This window comes from Equus caballus, chromosome 14 (assembly GCF_041296265.1).
Source record: "Equus caballus isolate H_3958 breed thoroughbred chromosome 14, TB-T2T, whole genome shotgun sequence".
NCBI classification, from domain to species: Eukaryota; Metazoa; Chordata; class Mammalia; order Perissodactyla; family Equidae; genus Equus; species Equus caballus.
Window position 1 is genome coordinate 108,282,286 of NC_091697.1, and position 18,286 is coordinate 108,300,571.

Genomic DNA, 18,286 nt, shown 5'->3' on the forward strand with positions numbered 1-18,286 from the left:
GTAGAGTTCAGAGGAGAGGTCTGGGCTAGAGGTGAAAATTCAGACGTTTGTATAGACGGAATTTAAAGCCATTCAGCAGGACACGATAGCCAAGGAAGTACATTTAACTAGAGATCCGGGAGCACTCGGGCACGCCTAGCGTTTAGAGAGACCGGAGAAGCAGGAAAGGAGGCTGGGAGGGAGCACTCGGGCACGCCCAGCGTTTAGAGAGATGAGGAGAAGCAGGAAAGGAGGCTGGGAGGGAGCACTCGGGCACGCCTAGCGTTGAGAGAGATGAGGAGAAGCAGGAAAGGAGGCTGGGAGGGAGCACTCGGGCACGCCCAGCGTTTAGAGAGATGAGGAGAAGCAGGAAAGGAGGCTGGGAGGGAGCACTCGGGCACGCCTAGCGTTGAGAGAGATGAGGAGAAGCAGGAAAGGAGGCTGGGAGGGAGCACTCGGGCACGCCCAGCGTTTAGAGAGATGAGGAGAAGCAGGAAAGGAGGCTGGGAGGGAGCACTCGGGCACGCCTAGCGTTGAGAGAGATGAGGAGAAGCAGGAAAGGAGGCTGGGAGGGAGCACTCGGGCACGCCCCTTGTTTAGAGAGGCGGAGAGAAGCAGGAAAGGAGGCTGGGAGGAAATGCGGCACGTTAGGAGGAAACCAGGAGGGGTGCCTGGAAGCCAGTGAAGAAAGTGCTGCCCAGGGAGGGATGGGCCGCATCAAAGCTGTCCACGGGCCAGATGCCGCCAACAAGGGGGTGGGGACTGGGACGTGTTGAATTTCGCAGTGTGGAGGTCACTGGTGGCCCTCAAAAGAGCTGTTTTGATGGAGTGGAGGAGCTAAAAGCCTGGTGGGAGAGAATATAAGAAAGAACAGTTGAAGATGGCACAAATGAACCACTCTCTCAAGGGATTTTGTAGTATTTCTCAATTTTTGTCATATTTGGTATTAGTAAAATCACATTTGATTTACCTTTGTTTTAGAAAGTTTTTTGTGAATCTCAGTTGTGTATACGTATATAAAGGGGTAAATTTTTTTATGTAAGATTGATTGATTGAAATTTCCCATGGCTGCATAAACATGCATGTGCGTATGTCCTGTCACTCAATCTTAAGAAATTTGACCAGGGTCCTTTTTGTTTAGGTCTGAACTATTAAATGTAGTAATACTTGCACCAGTCATCATGTTATTGCCTGTCACATCGAAATCCAGCTTTCGATGGCGACTCTGCAGCAGTGGGTCTGGACCCTGCAGGTACCTCTCCTGTCAGCCGGCACGGTGAAAAGCTTTGTTGGTAGAGCGCCACTGTGAGGCCCCCGAGGAGCAGGGGCCGTCTTCTTCTGGTTCCAGGTGCCCCTCCAGCAGAGCCCTGCAGCCGCCGCTCCAACTGGGCACACCTGTGCAGTGCCTGGCGCCAGCAGGACCCAGTGGCCAGCAGCACGCGGTGCCCCCATGGCACCTGCTCAGCAAAGCGCCCCATGCTCTCACCTCCTCGGGCTGCAACTCTGCAAACCTGAGGTTCATGCTGTGCCTCTCCGACGACGTCTGGGTCTCAGCCCTGGGGGCCCTCCTTTGGGAGCTCTGCCTCGGCCTAGGGTGAAGAGCTGTTCTCGCCCTCTGCTTAGAGCTCTCACTTCCTCACCTAGCCAATCCCCGTTACTCCAGGCCCGCAGACAGTTCATAGCTCTACGGTAAACTTGCCCGTTCAAATCACCGTGTGGTCTCTGTCACTGATTGGACTCTAATACTTAAAACCTTTTTGATTACAAATGTATTAGCTATAAGATCAGACAAGCAAGATGATAACCCATCTCACCTTCTAGTAATCTCACCCTCCAGAGGAGCCCCCATTGATGGTGTAATGCTAAACTAGTTTTTATTTTAAGTATAAAACTAACACAGGCACTTGTAAAACAAAAAAGCAGTATAAAAAGGGAGAAAGTAAAAAAGAATGCCTTCCTAGAGTTAGCCACTATGAACATTTTCTGGGGTATACTTCCAGAAATTCTTAATGCATCTAGCAACATGCGAGTATGCCTTTTAAACAAATGGGATCATACCACACATACATACATACATACATACATGCTGGCTTTTTCCTTGTGTAAAAATAACATTTAGGGTACAGAGCGGTTGTTTTGCAACCTAATTGGCATCATGAATTTGGAATGCTCTTCTAGCCATTCAGAAGATTCTGCTGCTTAACGGGCAGGAGTACAGTTCTGGACTAGCAGATGTAGAATCCAGCAACATGGAGTCACCAGCAGACAACACATGTTCTCCCCGCGCAGACTGGGTTCACAGGAGAATTCCAAGGCCGTTATAAATGCATATGTTCAAGTCTCAGACGCGTGGTTATCTAACAACGTGTTTGATACTCAGTATTCCGGAAAACACAAATTTAGCTGATCTCCAGTAGTTCTAAATTCTACTCTATTTTTTGCTTATACAATAAGTGTTGACTCAAAAGGCTCTGGAATAAAAGCATTTTTCCGTAAATCCTATTTCCTTACACTGGCAATGGATAAAGAGAAGCTATAAGTAAACTCTCCTATACCAGTTAATTAAATATACAAAACAGAGCCGACAAGGATTAAGGAATACCTCCCTGGACCCTGATCCAGTGGACTCTTATTTCACCTGTGTGTGGGACTGCTTCAGACCTTGTTAGCCGTTTCATGCATAACTTGAATACTTCCATGCTGTGGCTTTAAGACAGATCAGCGCCCCCGACACCCCTCCCCAGGCCTTGTTCCTCGCCACAGTTAGCCTGAAAACCTGATGCCGGCCCTAGATGACAGGGGTTAGCTGTATAAACTCCATTGAAGGACTGATCTTTAGCTGGTTATTCAGGGACTTCAAAGCTCTGGTAATCTATGTCTTAAGCTCGGTGATGCATAAGCAAAGTATTTTTTTAATTACATGCCTTACACATTTTATAAATTCTCTTTTGTAGGCAATATTTAATAAAATGTTCTTGGATAATTTTTAGAACTGTCGACAAGAATTTTCTTGATTCAGCAGCTTTTTAGCTAAATCTTCTATTTCTGAATGATTGGCGAGAACGGCAATATCCATTTCCAGTGAAAAGTTAAGTGTTTCGATTGCGGGTGTCTCTCTTTCATGGCTGTGAGCAGTGTGACGTCTTCTGCATCCAGGAGCCAGCTTAACATGTTCAGTCTGATCAGGCTAGGCAGGCGTGACACACACTGGCTCAGAGACTTCACTGTTGCTGCCTGAGCTTTGATACACTCCGTGAAATGCCTGGAAATAGTCAGCTCTTGCAGGCGTGGCAGGCTGTCCAGTGCTTGAAAGAAGTTTCTATATCCTTCCTCTGTAATCTTGTGATTGATTGAAAGATTTAAGTTCTCAAGTTTCTGGAAACCTCCACTGTTTGCTACCTTGGCTATAAAAGCAAAATAGTCATGAAAACAGAATCATAAGGACTTGGATTTCAACAACAGTAGACTAGGCTATTTGAACCAACTTCCTCTCCCACCACCACCACCACCGCCACCGAAAGTAGCAAATGTTCAAAATAGTATTTTTTGGATATCTTCTTAAAAGCCCCAAAGAACTGAGGAGAATTCCAAGATGGCGCCGTGAGTAGTCCTCTTTGTCTCTCGCCCTTCGAGTCTACAATTATTTGGACACTTATCGCTTGACAAAGGATATCCAGACAGCATCTCAGGACGTCTGAGACACCCACGCGACTATACATCGGAAGGCGGACGGACTTTCCTCCGGGAGGATGTGGAAATAGGTGAAAACTCTCCGACCCCGATGGGCAGCCTAGTACCCGCAAGCGGCTTTCTTCCAACGGACGCCCCCAGAGGATCCACACACATCTAGGGCAGGAGCGAGAACACAACAGAGGAGCGACGGTGGAAACAGGTGACCAGAACCCTACTTAAACCCCCTGCAATTACTCCTAAACGCAGAGGGAAACTTTGGAGTTGCACACCTGAGCCCGCGGGGAGAGTCTCTCCCCGCCATTGGCGGGGAGACCCGGCCTGGTGCTCGGGGCGCCCGGAGGGTCCCAGAGAGACGCCCGCCCCAGGGGACTAGGGATTGCCGGAGATCTCGGAGAGGACCGGGGCGGGGGAACTTTCAAAGGCCGGATCGGCGACCCGGAGGGGAAGCGCCGGAGCTCCGCCAGGCAGCAGACAAAACTCTCTGTCTCCCGGTAGCAGAGGGGCCACGCTGAGCACTCAGGGCTCCCGGCAGAGGCCCGGACAGAAGCACAGAGGGCGGGGCGACCCCCAGCTGCCGTTGCCCGCCCCGTGGGACTAGGGATTGTTGGAGATCTTGGAGAGGACCGGGGCGGGGGAACTTTCAAAGGCGGGTCCGGCGACCCGGTGGAGAAGCGCCGGAGCTCCGCCCGGGCAGCAGACAAAACTCTCTGTCTGCCATTAGCAGAGGGGCCACGCCCAGCATTCAGGGCTCCCGGCAGAGGCTCGGACAGAAGCCCAGAGGGCGGGGCGTCCCCCAGCTGCCGTTGCCCGCCCCGTGGGACTAGGGATTGCCGGAGATCTCGGAGAGGACCGGGGCGGGGGAACTTCCAAAGGCGGGTCCGGCGACCCGGAGGGGAAGCGCCGGAGCTCCGCCAGGCAGCAGACAAAACTCTCTGTCTGCCATTAGCAGAGGGGCCACGCCCAGCATTCAGGGCTCCCGGCAGAGGCTCGGACAGAAGCCCAGAGGGCGGGGCGTCCCCCAGCTGCCGTTGCCCGCCCCGTGGGACTAGGGATTGCCAGAGATCTCGGAGAGGACCGGGGCGGGGGAACTTCCAAAGGCGGGTCCGGCGACCCGGAGGGGAAGCGCCGGAGCTCCGCCAGGCAGCAGACAAAACTCTCTGTCTGCCGGTAGCAGAGGGGCCACGCTGAGCATTCAGAGCTCCCGGCAGAGGCCCGGAGAGAAGCCCAGAGGGCGGGGCGACCCCCAGCTGCCGTTGCCCACCCAGTGAGGCTAGGGATTGCCGGAGATCTCGGAGAGGACTGGGGCTGGAGAGAGTTCCAGAGACCCAGCTTAGTAGCCTAGGGGGAAACCCTACAGGCTCACAGAAGCCTTAGGGAAAGCCTCTGCACAGCATCAGTAGAAGGCACCCAGCCGCCAGCCACAAGGCTGGAAGACCCCAGGGAAAAAGCAGCATAGCTAGGTGTACTAACCACAGACTGTAGAAGATGCCAATAGCTCTCCTGCGACCCATAGAGGACAAGTGAGATTTGGTGGGTGCCGACAGCAACCGAGCGACAAATAAAAGTGATCCCACCCCTGGCCGCTGGAAAAGCCCATAACACCGTTGCAGACCCCAAGGAGAGAGCGCATCTAGGTGGGCAACAACAGTAGGCACCTGCAGCCTGAAGCCCCCCGTGACGGCCCCCACGGCAGAGGAGGGAATCCAAAGGGCCACTGTGGCTACGAAGAGGGGCCCAGGCCCAGTTAGCAACTACGGACAGGGTTCCTGGTTGGTGAAGTATAAACAGCTGCTCCCCCCACCGCAGCAGCTGAAACAAGTGAAAGGAGCAACTAAACTCTATCTCCATGCGGAGGCACAAATCAACATCATCAAGCAATATGAAAAAATACATTAAATCTCCAGAACAGAAAGAAAGTAACAAATACACAGAAATCAATCCCAAAGAAAATGAGATATATAACCTAAATGATGATGACTTCAAAACAGCCATCATTAAAATACTCACTGAGTTAAGAGAGAATTCTGACCGACAACTCAACGAGTTCAGGAGCTATGTCACAAAAGAGTTTGATACGATAAAGAAGAACCAAACAGAAATACTGGAAATGAAGAACACAATAGAGGAGATTAAGAAAAATCTAGACGCTCTGAACAGTAGGGCCGATAATATGGAGGAAAGAATTAGCAATTTGGAAGATGGCAATATAGAATTGTTGCAGGCAGAGGAGGAGAGAGAAGCAAGACTTAAAAGAAATGAAGAAACTCTCCGAGAATTATCAGACACAATTAGGAGATGCAACGTAAGGATTATAGGTATACCAGAGGGAGAAGAGAAGGAGAAAGGGGCAGAAAACCTATTCAAAGAAATAATGGCTGAGAACTTCCCAAATCTGGTGAGGGAGATGGATCTTCAGGTGACAGAAGCCAATAGATCTCCAAACTTTATCAATGCAAGAAGACCAACTCCACGGCATATAGTAGTGAAGCTAGCAAAAGTCAACGACAAGGAGAAAATATTAAGGACAGCCAGGCAAAAGAAACTAACCTACAAAGGAACCCCCATCAGGCTATCAGCAGATTTCTCAGCAGAAACTTTACAGGCTAGAAGAGAGTGGAATGATATATTCAAAAATCTGAAGGACAAAAACCTACAGCCGAGAATTCTCTACCCAGCGAAAATATCCTTCAAATACGATGGAGAAATAAAAACTTTCCCAGATAAACAAAAATTAAGGGAGTTCATTGCCACAAAACCTCCTCTTCAGGAAATCCTCAGGAAAACCCTCATTCCTGAAAAATCCAAAAAAGGAAAGGGGCTACAAAACCAAGAGCAGAGGAGATAAGTAGAAGGACAACAACAGAGAGTAGCAGCTCTACATCAGAACAGATTAAACCATGGGACGAGAAACAAAGGAAACTGAAGAAAACCGGAAAACAAGACACAAAATGGTAGTGGTAGGCCCCCACGTCTCAATAATCACTCTAAATGTAAACGGATTGAACTCCCCAATCAAAAGACACAGAGTGGCAGGATGGATCAAAGAACAAGATCCAACAATATGCTGCCTCCAGGAAACACACCTCAGCCCCAAAGACAAACACAGACTCAGAGTGAAGGGATGGAGAACAATACTCCAAGCTAATAATGAACAAAAGAAAGCAGGTGTCGCTATACTAATATCAGACAAGGTAGATTTCAAAGCAAAACAGATAAAGAAAGACAAAGAGGGACAGTATATAATGATAAAAGGGACTCTCCACCAAGAAGACATAACACTTATAAATATATACGCACCCAACACAGGAGCACCAAAATTTGTAAAGCAACTCTTAATAGAACTAAAAGAAGACATCAACAACAATACAATAATAGTAGGGGACCTCAACACACCATTAACACCAATGGACAGAACATCCAGACAGAAAATCAACAAGGAAATAATAGAATTAAATGAAAAATTAGACCAGATGGACTTAATAGATATATATAGAACACTTCATCCAAAAACAGCAGGTTACACATTCTTCTCAAGTGCACATGGAACATTCTCAAGGATTGACCATATTTTGGGAACCAAAGCAAACATCAATAAATACAAGAGAGTTGAAATAATATCAAGCATCTTTTCTGATCATAACGCTATTAAACTAGAAATCAACTACAAGAAAAAAGCAGAGAAAGGTGCAAAAATGTGGAGACTAAACAACACGCTTCTCAACAAACAATGGATCATTGAAGAAATTAAAGAAGAAATCAAATATTATCTGGAGACAAATGAAAATGAGAACACGACATACCAAATCATTTGGGATGCAGCAAAAGCAGTCCTAAGAGGGAAATTCATCGCAATACAGGCTCACCTCACTAAACAAGAAAAAGCTCACGTAAGCAACCTCAAACGACACCTAACAGAACTAGAAAAAGAAGAACAAACAAGGCCCAGAGTCAGTAGAAGGAGGGAAATAATAAAAATAAGAGCAGAAATAAACGATATTGAAACAAAAAAGACAATAGAAAGGATCAATGAAACAAAGAGTTGGTTCTTCGAAAGAATTAACAAAATTGACAAACCCCTAGCCAGACTCACCAAGAAAAGAAGAGAGAAATCGCAAATTAATAAAATCAGGAATGACAGAGGAGAAATCACAACAGATACCAATGAAATACAAGAGATCATAAGAGAATACTATGAAAAACTATATGCCAACAAATTGAACAACCTGGAAGAAATGGACAAATTCCTAGACTCCTACAATCTCCCCAAACTGAATCAGGAAGAAATGGAGAATCTGAATAGACCAATCACAAGTAAGGAAATAGAAACGGTAATCAAAAACCTCCCCAAAAACAAGAGTCCAGGACCAGACGGCTTCTCTGGAGAATTCTACCAAACATTCAAAGAAGACTTAATACCTATTCTCCTCAAACTGTTCCAGAAAATTGAGAAAGATGGAGAACTCCCTAACACATTCTATGAAGCCAACATCACTCTGATCCCCAAACCTGACAAGGACAACACAAAGAAGGAGAACTACAGGCCGATATCACTGATGAACATAGATGCAAAAATCCTCAACAAAATTTTGGCAAACCGATCACAGCAATACATCAAAAAGATTATACACCATGATCAAGTGGGATTTATACCAGGGACACAGGGATGGTTCAACATCCGCAAGTCAATCAACGTGATACACTACATCAACAAAATGAAAACCAAAAACCACATGATCATCTCAATAGATGCAGAGAAAGCATTCGACAAGATCCAACACCCATTTATGATAAAAACCCTCAGTAAAATGGGTATAGAAGGAAAGTACCTCAACATAATAAAGGCCATATATGATAGACCTACAGCCAACATCATACTCAATGGACAAAAGCTGAAAGCCATCCCTCTGAGGACAGGAACAAGACAAGGGTGCCCACTTTCACCACTCCTATTCAACATAGTTCTGGAGGTGCTGGCCAGAGCAATTCGGCAGGAAAAAGAAATAAAAGGAATCCAAATAGGTAACGAAGAAGTAAAACTCTCGTTGTTTGCAGACGACATGATCTTATACATAGAAAACCCCAAAGAATCCACAGAAAAACTATTAGAAATAATCAACAACTACAGCAAAGTAGCAGGGTATAAAATTAACGTGCATAAATCAGTAGCATTTCTATACACTAACAATAAACTAACAGAAAAAGAACTCAAGAACTCTATCCCATTCACAATCGCAACGAAAAGAATAAAATACCTTGGGATAAACTTAACCAAGGAAGTGAAGGATCTATACAATGAAAACTACAAGACTTTCTTGAAAGAAATAGGCGATGACATAAAGAGATGGAAAGACATCCCTTGCACATGGATTGGAAGAATAAACATAGTTAAAATGTCCATACTACCTAAAGCAATATACAGATTCAATGCTATCCCAATCAGAATCCCAAGAACATTTTTCACAGAAATTGAACAAACAATCCTAAAATTCATATGGGGCAACAAAAGACCGCGAATTGCTAAAGCAATCCTGAGCAAGAAAAACAAAGCCGGCGGAATCACAATCCCCGATTTCAAAACATACTACAAAGCTACAGTGATCAAAACAGCATGGTACTGGTACAAAAACAGGTCCACAGATCAATGGAACAGAATTGAAAGCCCAGAGATAAAACCACACATCTATGGACAGCTAATCTTCGACAAAGGAGCAGAGGGCCTACAATGGAGAAAAGAAAGTCTCTTCAACAAATGGTGCTGGGAAAACTGGACAGCCACATGCAAAAGATTGAAAATTGACCATTCTTTTTCACCACACACCAAAATAAACTCAAAATGGATCAAAGACCTAAAGATTAGGCCTGAGACAATAAGTCTTTTGGAAGAGAATATAGGCAGTACACTCTTTGACATCAGTTTCAAAAGAATCTTTTCGGACACTGCAACTCCTCAGTTGAGGGAAACAATAGAAAGAATAAACAAATGGGACTTCATCAGACTAAAGAGCTTCTTCAAGGCAAGGGAAAACAGGATTGAAACAAAAAAACAGCTCACTAATTGGGAAAAAATATTTACAAGCCACTTATCCGACAAAGGGTTAATCTCCATAATATACAAAGAACTCACACTGCTTAACAACAAAAAAACAAACAACCCGATCAAAAAATGGGCAGAGGACATGAACAGACATTTCTCAAAAGAAGATATGAATATGGCCAATAGACACATGAAAAGATGTTCATCATCGCTAATCATCAGGGAAATGCAAATCAAAACTACACTAAGATATCACCTTACCCCCGTTAGATTGGCAAAAACATCCAAAACCAAGAACGACAAATGTTGGAGAGGTTGTGGAGAAAGAGGAACCCTCATACACTGTTGGTGGGAATGCAAACTGGTACAGCCACTATGGAAAACAGTATGGAGATTTCTCAAAAAGTTAAAAATAGAAATACCCTATGACCCAGCCATCCCATTACTGGGTATCTATCCTAAGAACCTGATATCAGATATCTCAAGAGTCCGTTGCACCCCTATGTTCATTGCAGCATTATTTACAATAGCCAGGACGTGGAACCAGCCTACATGCCCAGAAACTAATGATTGGATAAAGAAGATGTGGTATATATACACAATGGAATACTACTCAGCCATAAAAAAAGACGAAATTGGCCCATTCACAACAATGTGGATGGACCTCGAGGGTATTATGTTAAGCGAAATAAGTCAGTCAGAGAAAGACGAACTCTATATGACTCCACTCATAGGTGGAAATTAGTATATTGAGAAGGAGATCTGATTGGTGGTTACCAGGGAAAAGGGGGGGTGGGGGGAGGGTACGGAGGGGGAAGTGGTGTACCCACAACATGACTAACAAAAATGTACAACTGAAATCTCACAAGGTTGTAATCTATCATAACATTAATAAAAAAAAAAAAAAAAAAAAAAAGCCCCAAAGAACTGATAAGAAAGAACTACCTGGCCCAAACCCCAGGGAGAAGCAGAAACCAGAGAAGTACAGCTAAGCCCCAGAGCACGGAAACCACTTTTCCTAGGAGGGTCTTGCCGTCCTGTGCTAATTTGGGCTTCTCTTTTGGTCTCCCAGGAGGACAGTGTCGAGGCACAGCGTGGCTGAGAAACAGGCTGAGTTAGAAGGGACATTAGAGGTTGAAGCAACCATGTCTCCCCTTGCAGAGAACAGGATGTGACATTGCTCACACTGGGTCTCCTGACTGCCTGCTACCGGGCACTCCACCTGTTGCGCAGAAGGGACCCCCGTTACTGAGACGGAGGGTTCTGAAGGATGGGGCGCCTGGGCACTTAACAGGCGGTTCTAATGTAGGTCGACTCCACTTTGGAAGTGGACGCCTAGCCAGGATTTTGTTTTTAGTTGCTAAGTCTTCCTGTCCTAATTTGGGCAAAGGTAAGGTTTGGTTTCACTCTAGAACCCAGGGCTGTAGCATGACTAACTTCAGAGGCAGAGGTACTGAGAAAATGTCTTCAGCTGTGTCCTGAGTAGGTATCTCCAGGAACATTCGAGAGCTATTTCTCCTCTCCAAACACGAAGGACCCTTCTGGAGGGACTTGTAGAAAGCCCAGACCTTCCACATTCATTCCCTTCTTTCCTGTTTTCATCATAACCCCTAGTCCGCATTGCGTAGGTCGCTGGCTCTGTGATGTGTCTGAGTGGAGGCTCCTGCGGGTAAAGTTCAAGCACTGCTAACTACTGGGAGGCGGGGGCCTGTCAGCCGTGCCCCGAAGCAGCCGTGGGGAAGCGAGCCTGCTCTATTCAATCAACACAAAGCGTGTTCCTGCTCTGCACCAGGCGAGTGTGCTGGGAAGAGAGAACACCTGCTCTTGGGGGAGAGCGACTGGGGTTCCCGGTCCCAGATCTGTGCGTGGTTCAAGTTCTAAAGAAGGCTTTGACCTAATGTAGGGAGAAGATGACAACGTAATAATTTATGTTACATGGAGATGAGAAAGACCATAAAATTTAATGTTATTCAATTCTTCCTCTTAAAGTGGGAGGAAAGAAGCTTTAAGGAAAAGGTCCTAAGTTGCTGCTTTTAGTAACATCTATAAAGTAACAGTGCTGAGCAGTGACAAACTGAGATGCAGCCTTTGGAACATGGCCTACAGAACCCTCTCCAGTCTGCCTTTGACATTACTCTCCAGTCTCTTTTCTCACAGCTAACTCCTGCCTCTTGCTCAGATGTTCCTCTCTTTTTCTCAAGTCCCTCAGATACGCCTGGTCCTCTTTCACTCCAGGCTGTGATATGAATGACTGCTCTGTTTGAAATGCTGTCTTCTCTCTCCCCTCCCAACTCTGCTTGGGCCAGCCTTACTTCAGGCCTCAACAGAAATGTCCTTTCCTCCAAGAGGCCTTCCCTGACCCCAAATTAGGTTGAGCTGTGCTGTCAGCAGAATGAGAGGAGAAAAAAATGAGAAAGAATTGGGCAGGAGCTATGTGCATACCAGCCAACAACTTCCCAAAACTGATCAAAGACATCAAGCCACAGCTTCAGTAAGTTCTACGACCCCAAGCAGAATAAATATAAAGAAAACCAGGCGAGGCATATTATGGTACAGCTGCCGTCTTAGTCTGCTCCGGTGGCCATGACAAGGCACCCCGCCTCCAAACCCAGGGGCACTGGACCTTAGGGTGGGGCTTCAACACCTGAATTTTGAGGGGACACGGTTCGGTCCATAGCAACTGCCAAAAAGTAAAGCAAAGAAAAAATCTTAAAAGCCATCAGAGTGGGGAAAGATACCTCACCTTCAAGGGCACAACAAAAAGACTGACAGCTGACTCGACAAAAACGGCGGAAGCTGGAAATGTGAAAGAAAATAAGTGGCCAAACAGAGCTCTGTACTCGCTGAAAAAAACTATTTGAAAAACAAAGGTATAAAGGTAAGGGCCAGCCCGGTGGCCCAGCGGTTAAGTTCACACGTTCTGCTTCGGCGGCCCGGGGTTCGCCGGTTCGGATCCTGGGTGCGGACATGGCACCAATTGGCAAGCCATGCTGTCTTAGGCGTCCCACGTATAAAGTAGAGGAAGACGGGCACGGATGTTAGCTTAGGGCCAATCTTCCTCAGCAAAAAGAGGAGGATTGGCAACACTTAGCTCAGGGCTGATCTTTCTCAAAAGGAAAAAAAAAAGCAAAATAAAAGACATTTCCAGACAAAAAGTGAGAAAATTCATTACCAGTGGACCCACGTGAGAGGAAACAGTAAAGGATTCTCGAGGCAGGAGGGGTGTGAGCCCTGACAGCTGCGTGGAAAGGCAGGTGAGACTGAGGAGCAGCAGCAACAGGCCCTGTGGGAACTCTCCCTAAACAGCTGTTTAAAACAGTGCTGTCTCCTGGGGTTTCAATTTACGTAGAATTAAACGGCAACAACAATGTGAAAGGCTTGAGGGAGGTGAGCGGGATTAAGCATTCTAGCATCCTACCTTGCATTAGTGTCTAACAGCCCGGGGACGCACATCTTAATATCTCAGATACAGCGAAGAGAACGTGGAACTCAAAAGATCATAGATGGGGAAAGTGGAATAAGAAATGAAGCAAGAAAGGAGAAAAAAGGAGCATCTATCTTGTGGGACAAATAAACAGCAAACAGATATAAATTCAACTATATCATCGGTACATTAAATATAAGTAGATTAATACCCCAATTAGAAGTAAAAGATTAAGAGACTGCATTTTTTTAAACCTAGCTATATTTTTTTACAAGAGACACACCCCAAATAAAGGGCACAGAAAGACTGAAAGTAACAGGAAGAAGACGTAAGGGGCAAACAGCAGCCGCAGCCGGGTGGGTGTGCGTGTGCAGCGGTGGCTGGGGTGTGCCGTGGTGACGTGCGTGTGCCGCGGTGGCTGGGGTGTGCCGCGGTGGCGTGCGTGTGCCGCGGTGGCTGGGGTGTGCCGCGGTGGCTGGGGTGTGCCGCGGTGGCGTGCGTGTGCCGCGGTGGCTGGGGTGTGCCGCGGTGGCTGGGGTGTGCCGCGGTGACGTGCGTGTGCCGCGGTGGCGTGCGTGTGCCGCGGTGGCTGGGGTGTGCCGCGGTGGCTGGGGTGTGCCGCGGTGGCGTGCGTGTGACGCGGTGGCTGGCGTGTGCCGCGGTGGCGTGCGTGTGCCGCAGTGGCTGGGGTGTGCCGCGGTGGCTGGGGTGTGCCGCGGTGGCGTGCGTGTGCCGCGGTGGCTGGGGTGTGCCGCGGTGGCTGGGGTGTGCCGCGGTGGCGTGCGTGTGCCGCGGTGGCTGGGGTGTGCCGCGGTGGCGTGCGTGTGCCGCGGTGGCTGGGGTGTGCCGCGGTGGCGTGTGTGTGACGCGGTGGCTGGCGTGTGCCGCGGTGGCGTGCGTGTGCCGCGGTGGCGTGCGTGTGACGCGGTGGCGTGCGTGTGCCGCGGTGGCTGGGGTGTGCCGCAGTGGCTGGGGTGTGCCGCGGTGGCTGGGGTGTGCCGCGGTGGCTGGGGTGTGCCGCGGTGGCGTGCGTGTGCCGCGGTGGCTGGGGTGTGCCGCGGTGGCTGGGGTGTGCCGCGGTGGCGTGCGTGTGCCGCGGTGGCTGGGGTGTGCCGCGGTGGCTGGGGTGTGCCGCGGTGGCTGGGGTGTGCCGCGGTGGCGTGCGTGTGCCGCGGTGGCGTGCGTGTGCCGCGGTGGCTGGGGTGTGCCGCAGTGGCTGGGGTGTGCCGCGGTGGCTGGGGTGTGCCGCGGTGGCGTGCGTGTGCCGCGGTGGCGTGCGTGTGCCGCGGTGGCTGGGGTGTGCCGCGGTGGCATGCGTGTGCCGCGGTGGCTGGGGTGTGCCGCGGTGGCGTGTGTGTGACGCGGTGGCTGGCGTGTGCCGCGGTGGCGTGCGTGTGCCGCGGTGGCGTGCGTGTGACGCGGTGGCTGGCGTGTGCCGCGGTGGCGTGCGTGTGACGCGGTGGCTGGCGTGTGCCGCGGTGGCGTGCGTGTGACGCGGTGGCTGGCGTGTGCCGCGGTGGCGTGCGTGTGCCGCGGTGGCTGGGGTGTGCCGCGGTGGCTGGGGTGTGCCGCGGTGGCGTGCGTGTGACGCGGTGGCTGGGGTGTGCCGCGGTGGCGTGCGTGTGCCGCGGTGGCGTGCGTGTGCCGCGGTGGCGTGCGTGTGACGCGGTGGCGTGCGTGTGACACGGTGGCTGGGGTGTGCCGCGGTGGCGTGCGTGTGCCGCGGTGGCTGGGGTGTGCCGCGGTGGCGTGCGTGTGCGGCAGTGGCGGACTTTAAGGCGAGACACCTTACTAGAAGTAAAGAGGGCTGATCTGCCAGCAGGGTTCAATTTCTAAACTGCAGGTACCGAGCTTTAAAACACAGAGAGCAAAAACAGAACTAAAAGGGAAAGAAGACAAATCAACAATCATAATGGGTGATTTTAACACACCTTCCCGGTTACTGATAGAACAAGCAGTCAAAAAAATCAATAAAAATATCAAAGATTTGAACGGTTCTCTCAACACTTGATTTGAACTGCAGAAAACTCATTCTTTTCAAGGGAAGATGGAACATTTACCCTATTATACTAGCCCATAATACAAATCTCAACAAATTTCAGACTTGAAATCATACAGTGTATGTTCTGTGGTAACAGTGAAATCAAGCTAGAAACCAGGAACAAAAAGATTCGATAATCTGCAACTATCTGAAAATTAAGCAACACGTTTCTAAATAAGTGGAGTGGCAAAAGCATGACAACTGAAATGAGGAAATATTTGAACCAAATGAGAATGAAAATGACATGTACAGCTCCTGAGAAGGAGCTAAACCCAGAAGTCAGTGCTCTGACTCTCCAGCTCAGGAAGTCAGGACAAAAAAAGAGGAAATTATACCCAAAGGAAGCAGGAGGAGATAATAGAGGTAAGAGCAGAAAGGAATGAATGAAGATACAAAGAGAAAGATTTTTAAAATAATAAAATTGATAAACCAATCAGATAAAAAAGAGAGAATGCATAAATTACCAATATCAGGATTAAAAAGGGGTACTATTACCACAGATCACACAGACATTTTAAAAGATTATAAATATATAATATGGGCAACTTTAGATAAATTTTTTAATTTCTAGAAAAATATAACTTGCCCAAACTTACCAATCATAAAATATAAAAATACACCAATAGAAATCATCCACGATGAGATACAACTACAGAGGCATCAGAATGGCCTGAGTTGAAAGGTCTGACAATGCCAAGTAGTGGCCAGAACGTGAAACAACTGCTGGTAGGAATGGAAATTGGTACAACCAGGGAAAACTGAGTATATCTATACCATATGACTCAAATTCCACCTCTAGAAATACCTCCGTATATAACTCAAAAGTCACATAGAAGAATATTCATAGCAGCATATTCAAAGTAGCCAAATAGTAGAAACAACTCCAATTCCGATTGAATGGGTAAATAAATTGGGGTGTATGTAGTCACACAATGGAATAATACATAGCAGTGAAAATCACTGAGCTCCAGCCCGTGCGTCAACATGAATGAATATCACAAACAGAATGTTGAGCCAAGAAAGGCAGAGACGTAGGAGTACCTGCTGTGTAGGGTGCCATCACACAGAAGTGTGAAAGAGGTGAAAGTAATGTTTGGAGAAAAAATCAGTACAGTGGTCACCTTTGGGAAGGAGGGGGTGTGGTGTCAGAGGAGGGACAAATGGAGGTTTCTGGCACGTTTGTGATATTCCACATTCTAATCTGAGTGATTGTTATCCAAGCGTGCGTAACATTTTCAAGCATGTGCACTTGAAAATTCATTGAGCTGTGCACTTAGGATTTGTGTACTTTTCTGGATGTGTATTAATCTTCAATTTTAAAAAAAAGAGTACTGTAAATGGGACTGCTTGGAGGGTCTGTGGCCAGGTGTCTGAAATGCTAGGTGTCAAGAACACACACAGACAAGGGTTTGCAGAGTCTCAAACGGGAGGCTCCCTTTTCCTTCCAAATCTGACCCAGATGAAGCTAAGTCCAGAGGACACTGGAGGGAACAATAGGATGCGTTAATTGCGAAACTGAGAAAGTGGGTTGAACATTTGTTGGGGGACAAATGTTTTATAGACACTTTTCAGCAAAAAGCTGGTGTATGACCACTGGCTTTCATGCAAGCTGAAACAGTTTATCTGGGGGTGGCTCACCAATTTCCATGAGGCTGTCATCATTCAAAGTCTGGTAAAATGAGAGGACTCGGAGACCCCGAAGATGCTCACACTGCTGGACGATCAGTTTGGCCACTTGATGAACGGCATCCCCAGTAGGAAGGATCAATTCTTCCAGGTTATCAAGAGAACCTAAAGTATAGGCTGGCAGAAGAGACAGGCTAGTGTCCATCCTGTGTTCCCAAACGACGGTAGTCTACAGCCTCAAAGTCACACGCAGGCCAGGAGGCCCGTGGAGCGCAGAGGCTGTTCCACATCCTCTCCCAGCCTACACCTTGATCCTCCAGACAACCACTGCCCCCTCCCCCAACAGCCCCTCCTGCACTGCAGTCCAGAATGCCTACCCAGCTCCAGTTCCTCCTTTAGCCCAAAGCTTCCACTGGCCTCCAGGACACGCTCCTAGCTCCGCAGTGCCTTCAGCCCGCTCCCTTCCCACCCCACCTCCTGCTGTCATCCCCAGTGATCTCTACCTCTGCCCCCAGCACCAGAACCCCACAGTCCCCTACTCGCCTAGCCTTCCTTTACACTTGACCCCTCTTAGCGTGGTATGTTATGGGTCACTTGATCTCTAGAAAGTTCTCTACTTCTGAAGCCTCACGGCTGGAAATGTTTTGAACACTTTCTAGCATAAAACCAAGTTCCAGGCTTATCTTTTACTTTCCCTGTCCCAGTTCCTTATCAGCCATATTTCTCCATGGACCCCTGGTTACTTTTAGGGATGCCAATGTTTAAAAGCTCCGATCGGGGCATTTGGTGATCTTGTTCCTTCGAGGCGCTTCCTGGGCTCTCAGGTGACTGAGCCGAGAAATACGTATATGTGTGTGTCTGTATAGAGACAGACATACAGGGATCTATACACGCAGATATCCAGACATCTATGACAGTAGGTTAGAAACTTTTAGTGCACACCAGCAGTTTGACACCTCAAAGTCCTTTCCAGCCTCCTCTTGCAACATTTATAAATTCCTTCTCCATCAGAGACGAAACTTGCTCATTGTTCTCCAGGTATTGTTGCTTGGTCAATGGTTGTAACACAGCCGCCTCCCTGGCCCTCATCCTGCCTCTGCCGCCTCCACCCTCTTGCTCCTCCCCGCCCACAGGGCCGCCTCCAAAGGCAGGAGAGAGACAGGAGGAGGACGAGGTCTCAGCACGCTATCGTTTGGGGAGCGTTACTGCTCCACCCTCATGTCTCCACCGACTCCCCTTATATTTTCCTGTGTTAAAAACAGGATGACAGGCCCCAAGTGGAGTCCCTTATGCTAAGCCCCACGTCACCAAACCAAGACTCTCCCAGAACTGGAATCTTAAGCAGTCAGTCAGGAGTGGCCTGGATCAGTTAGGTGATCTGCCTGACAGACCCCTGCCATCTTCTAAAGGAAAATAACCTCGCAGTAACCAACCCGAATTTTTGCCAGTATAACTTCCTTGTCCCGCCCCTTCTGCCTATAAATGGCTT

The 18,286-nt window shown here is 48.1% G+C and overlaps 1 protein-coding gene across 7 annotated transcripts in view; it reads right to left on the minus strand.

Annotated features, from left to right (window-relative positions):
• Window positions 1–1,827: 1,827 nt before the first annotated feature.
• The window catches only part of NAIP (NLR family apoptosis inhibitory protein), a 41,391-nt gene continuing 24,932 nt past the window's right edge, over window positions 1,828–18,286 (minus strand). For 6 of the 7 annotated variants that reach the window (XM_001504041.6, XM_070233503.1, XM_070233504.1 and 3 more), the window contains 2 exons: window positions 16,810–16,974; window positions 1,828–3,383 (listed from right to left, as the gene is read on the minus strand). In XM_001504041.6, coding sequence (XP_001504091.3) covers window positions 3,019–3,383; window positions 16,810–16,974 — 530 coding nt within the window. In that variant the 3' untranslated portion in view covers window positions 1,828–3,018. Of the gene's footprint in view, window positions 3,384–14,860; window positions 15,010–16,809; window positions 16,975–18,286 lie in introns of those variants that run through there. The other variant, XM_070233505.1, reaches the window with a different exon arrangement.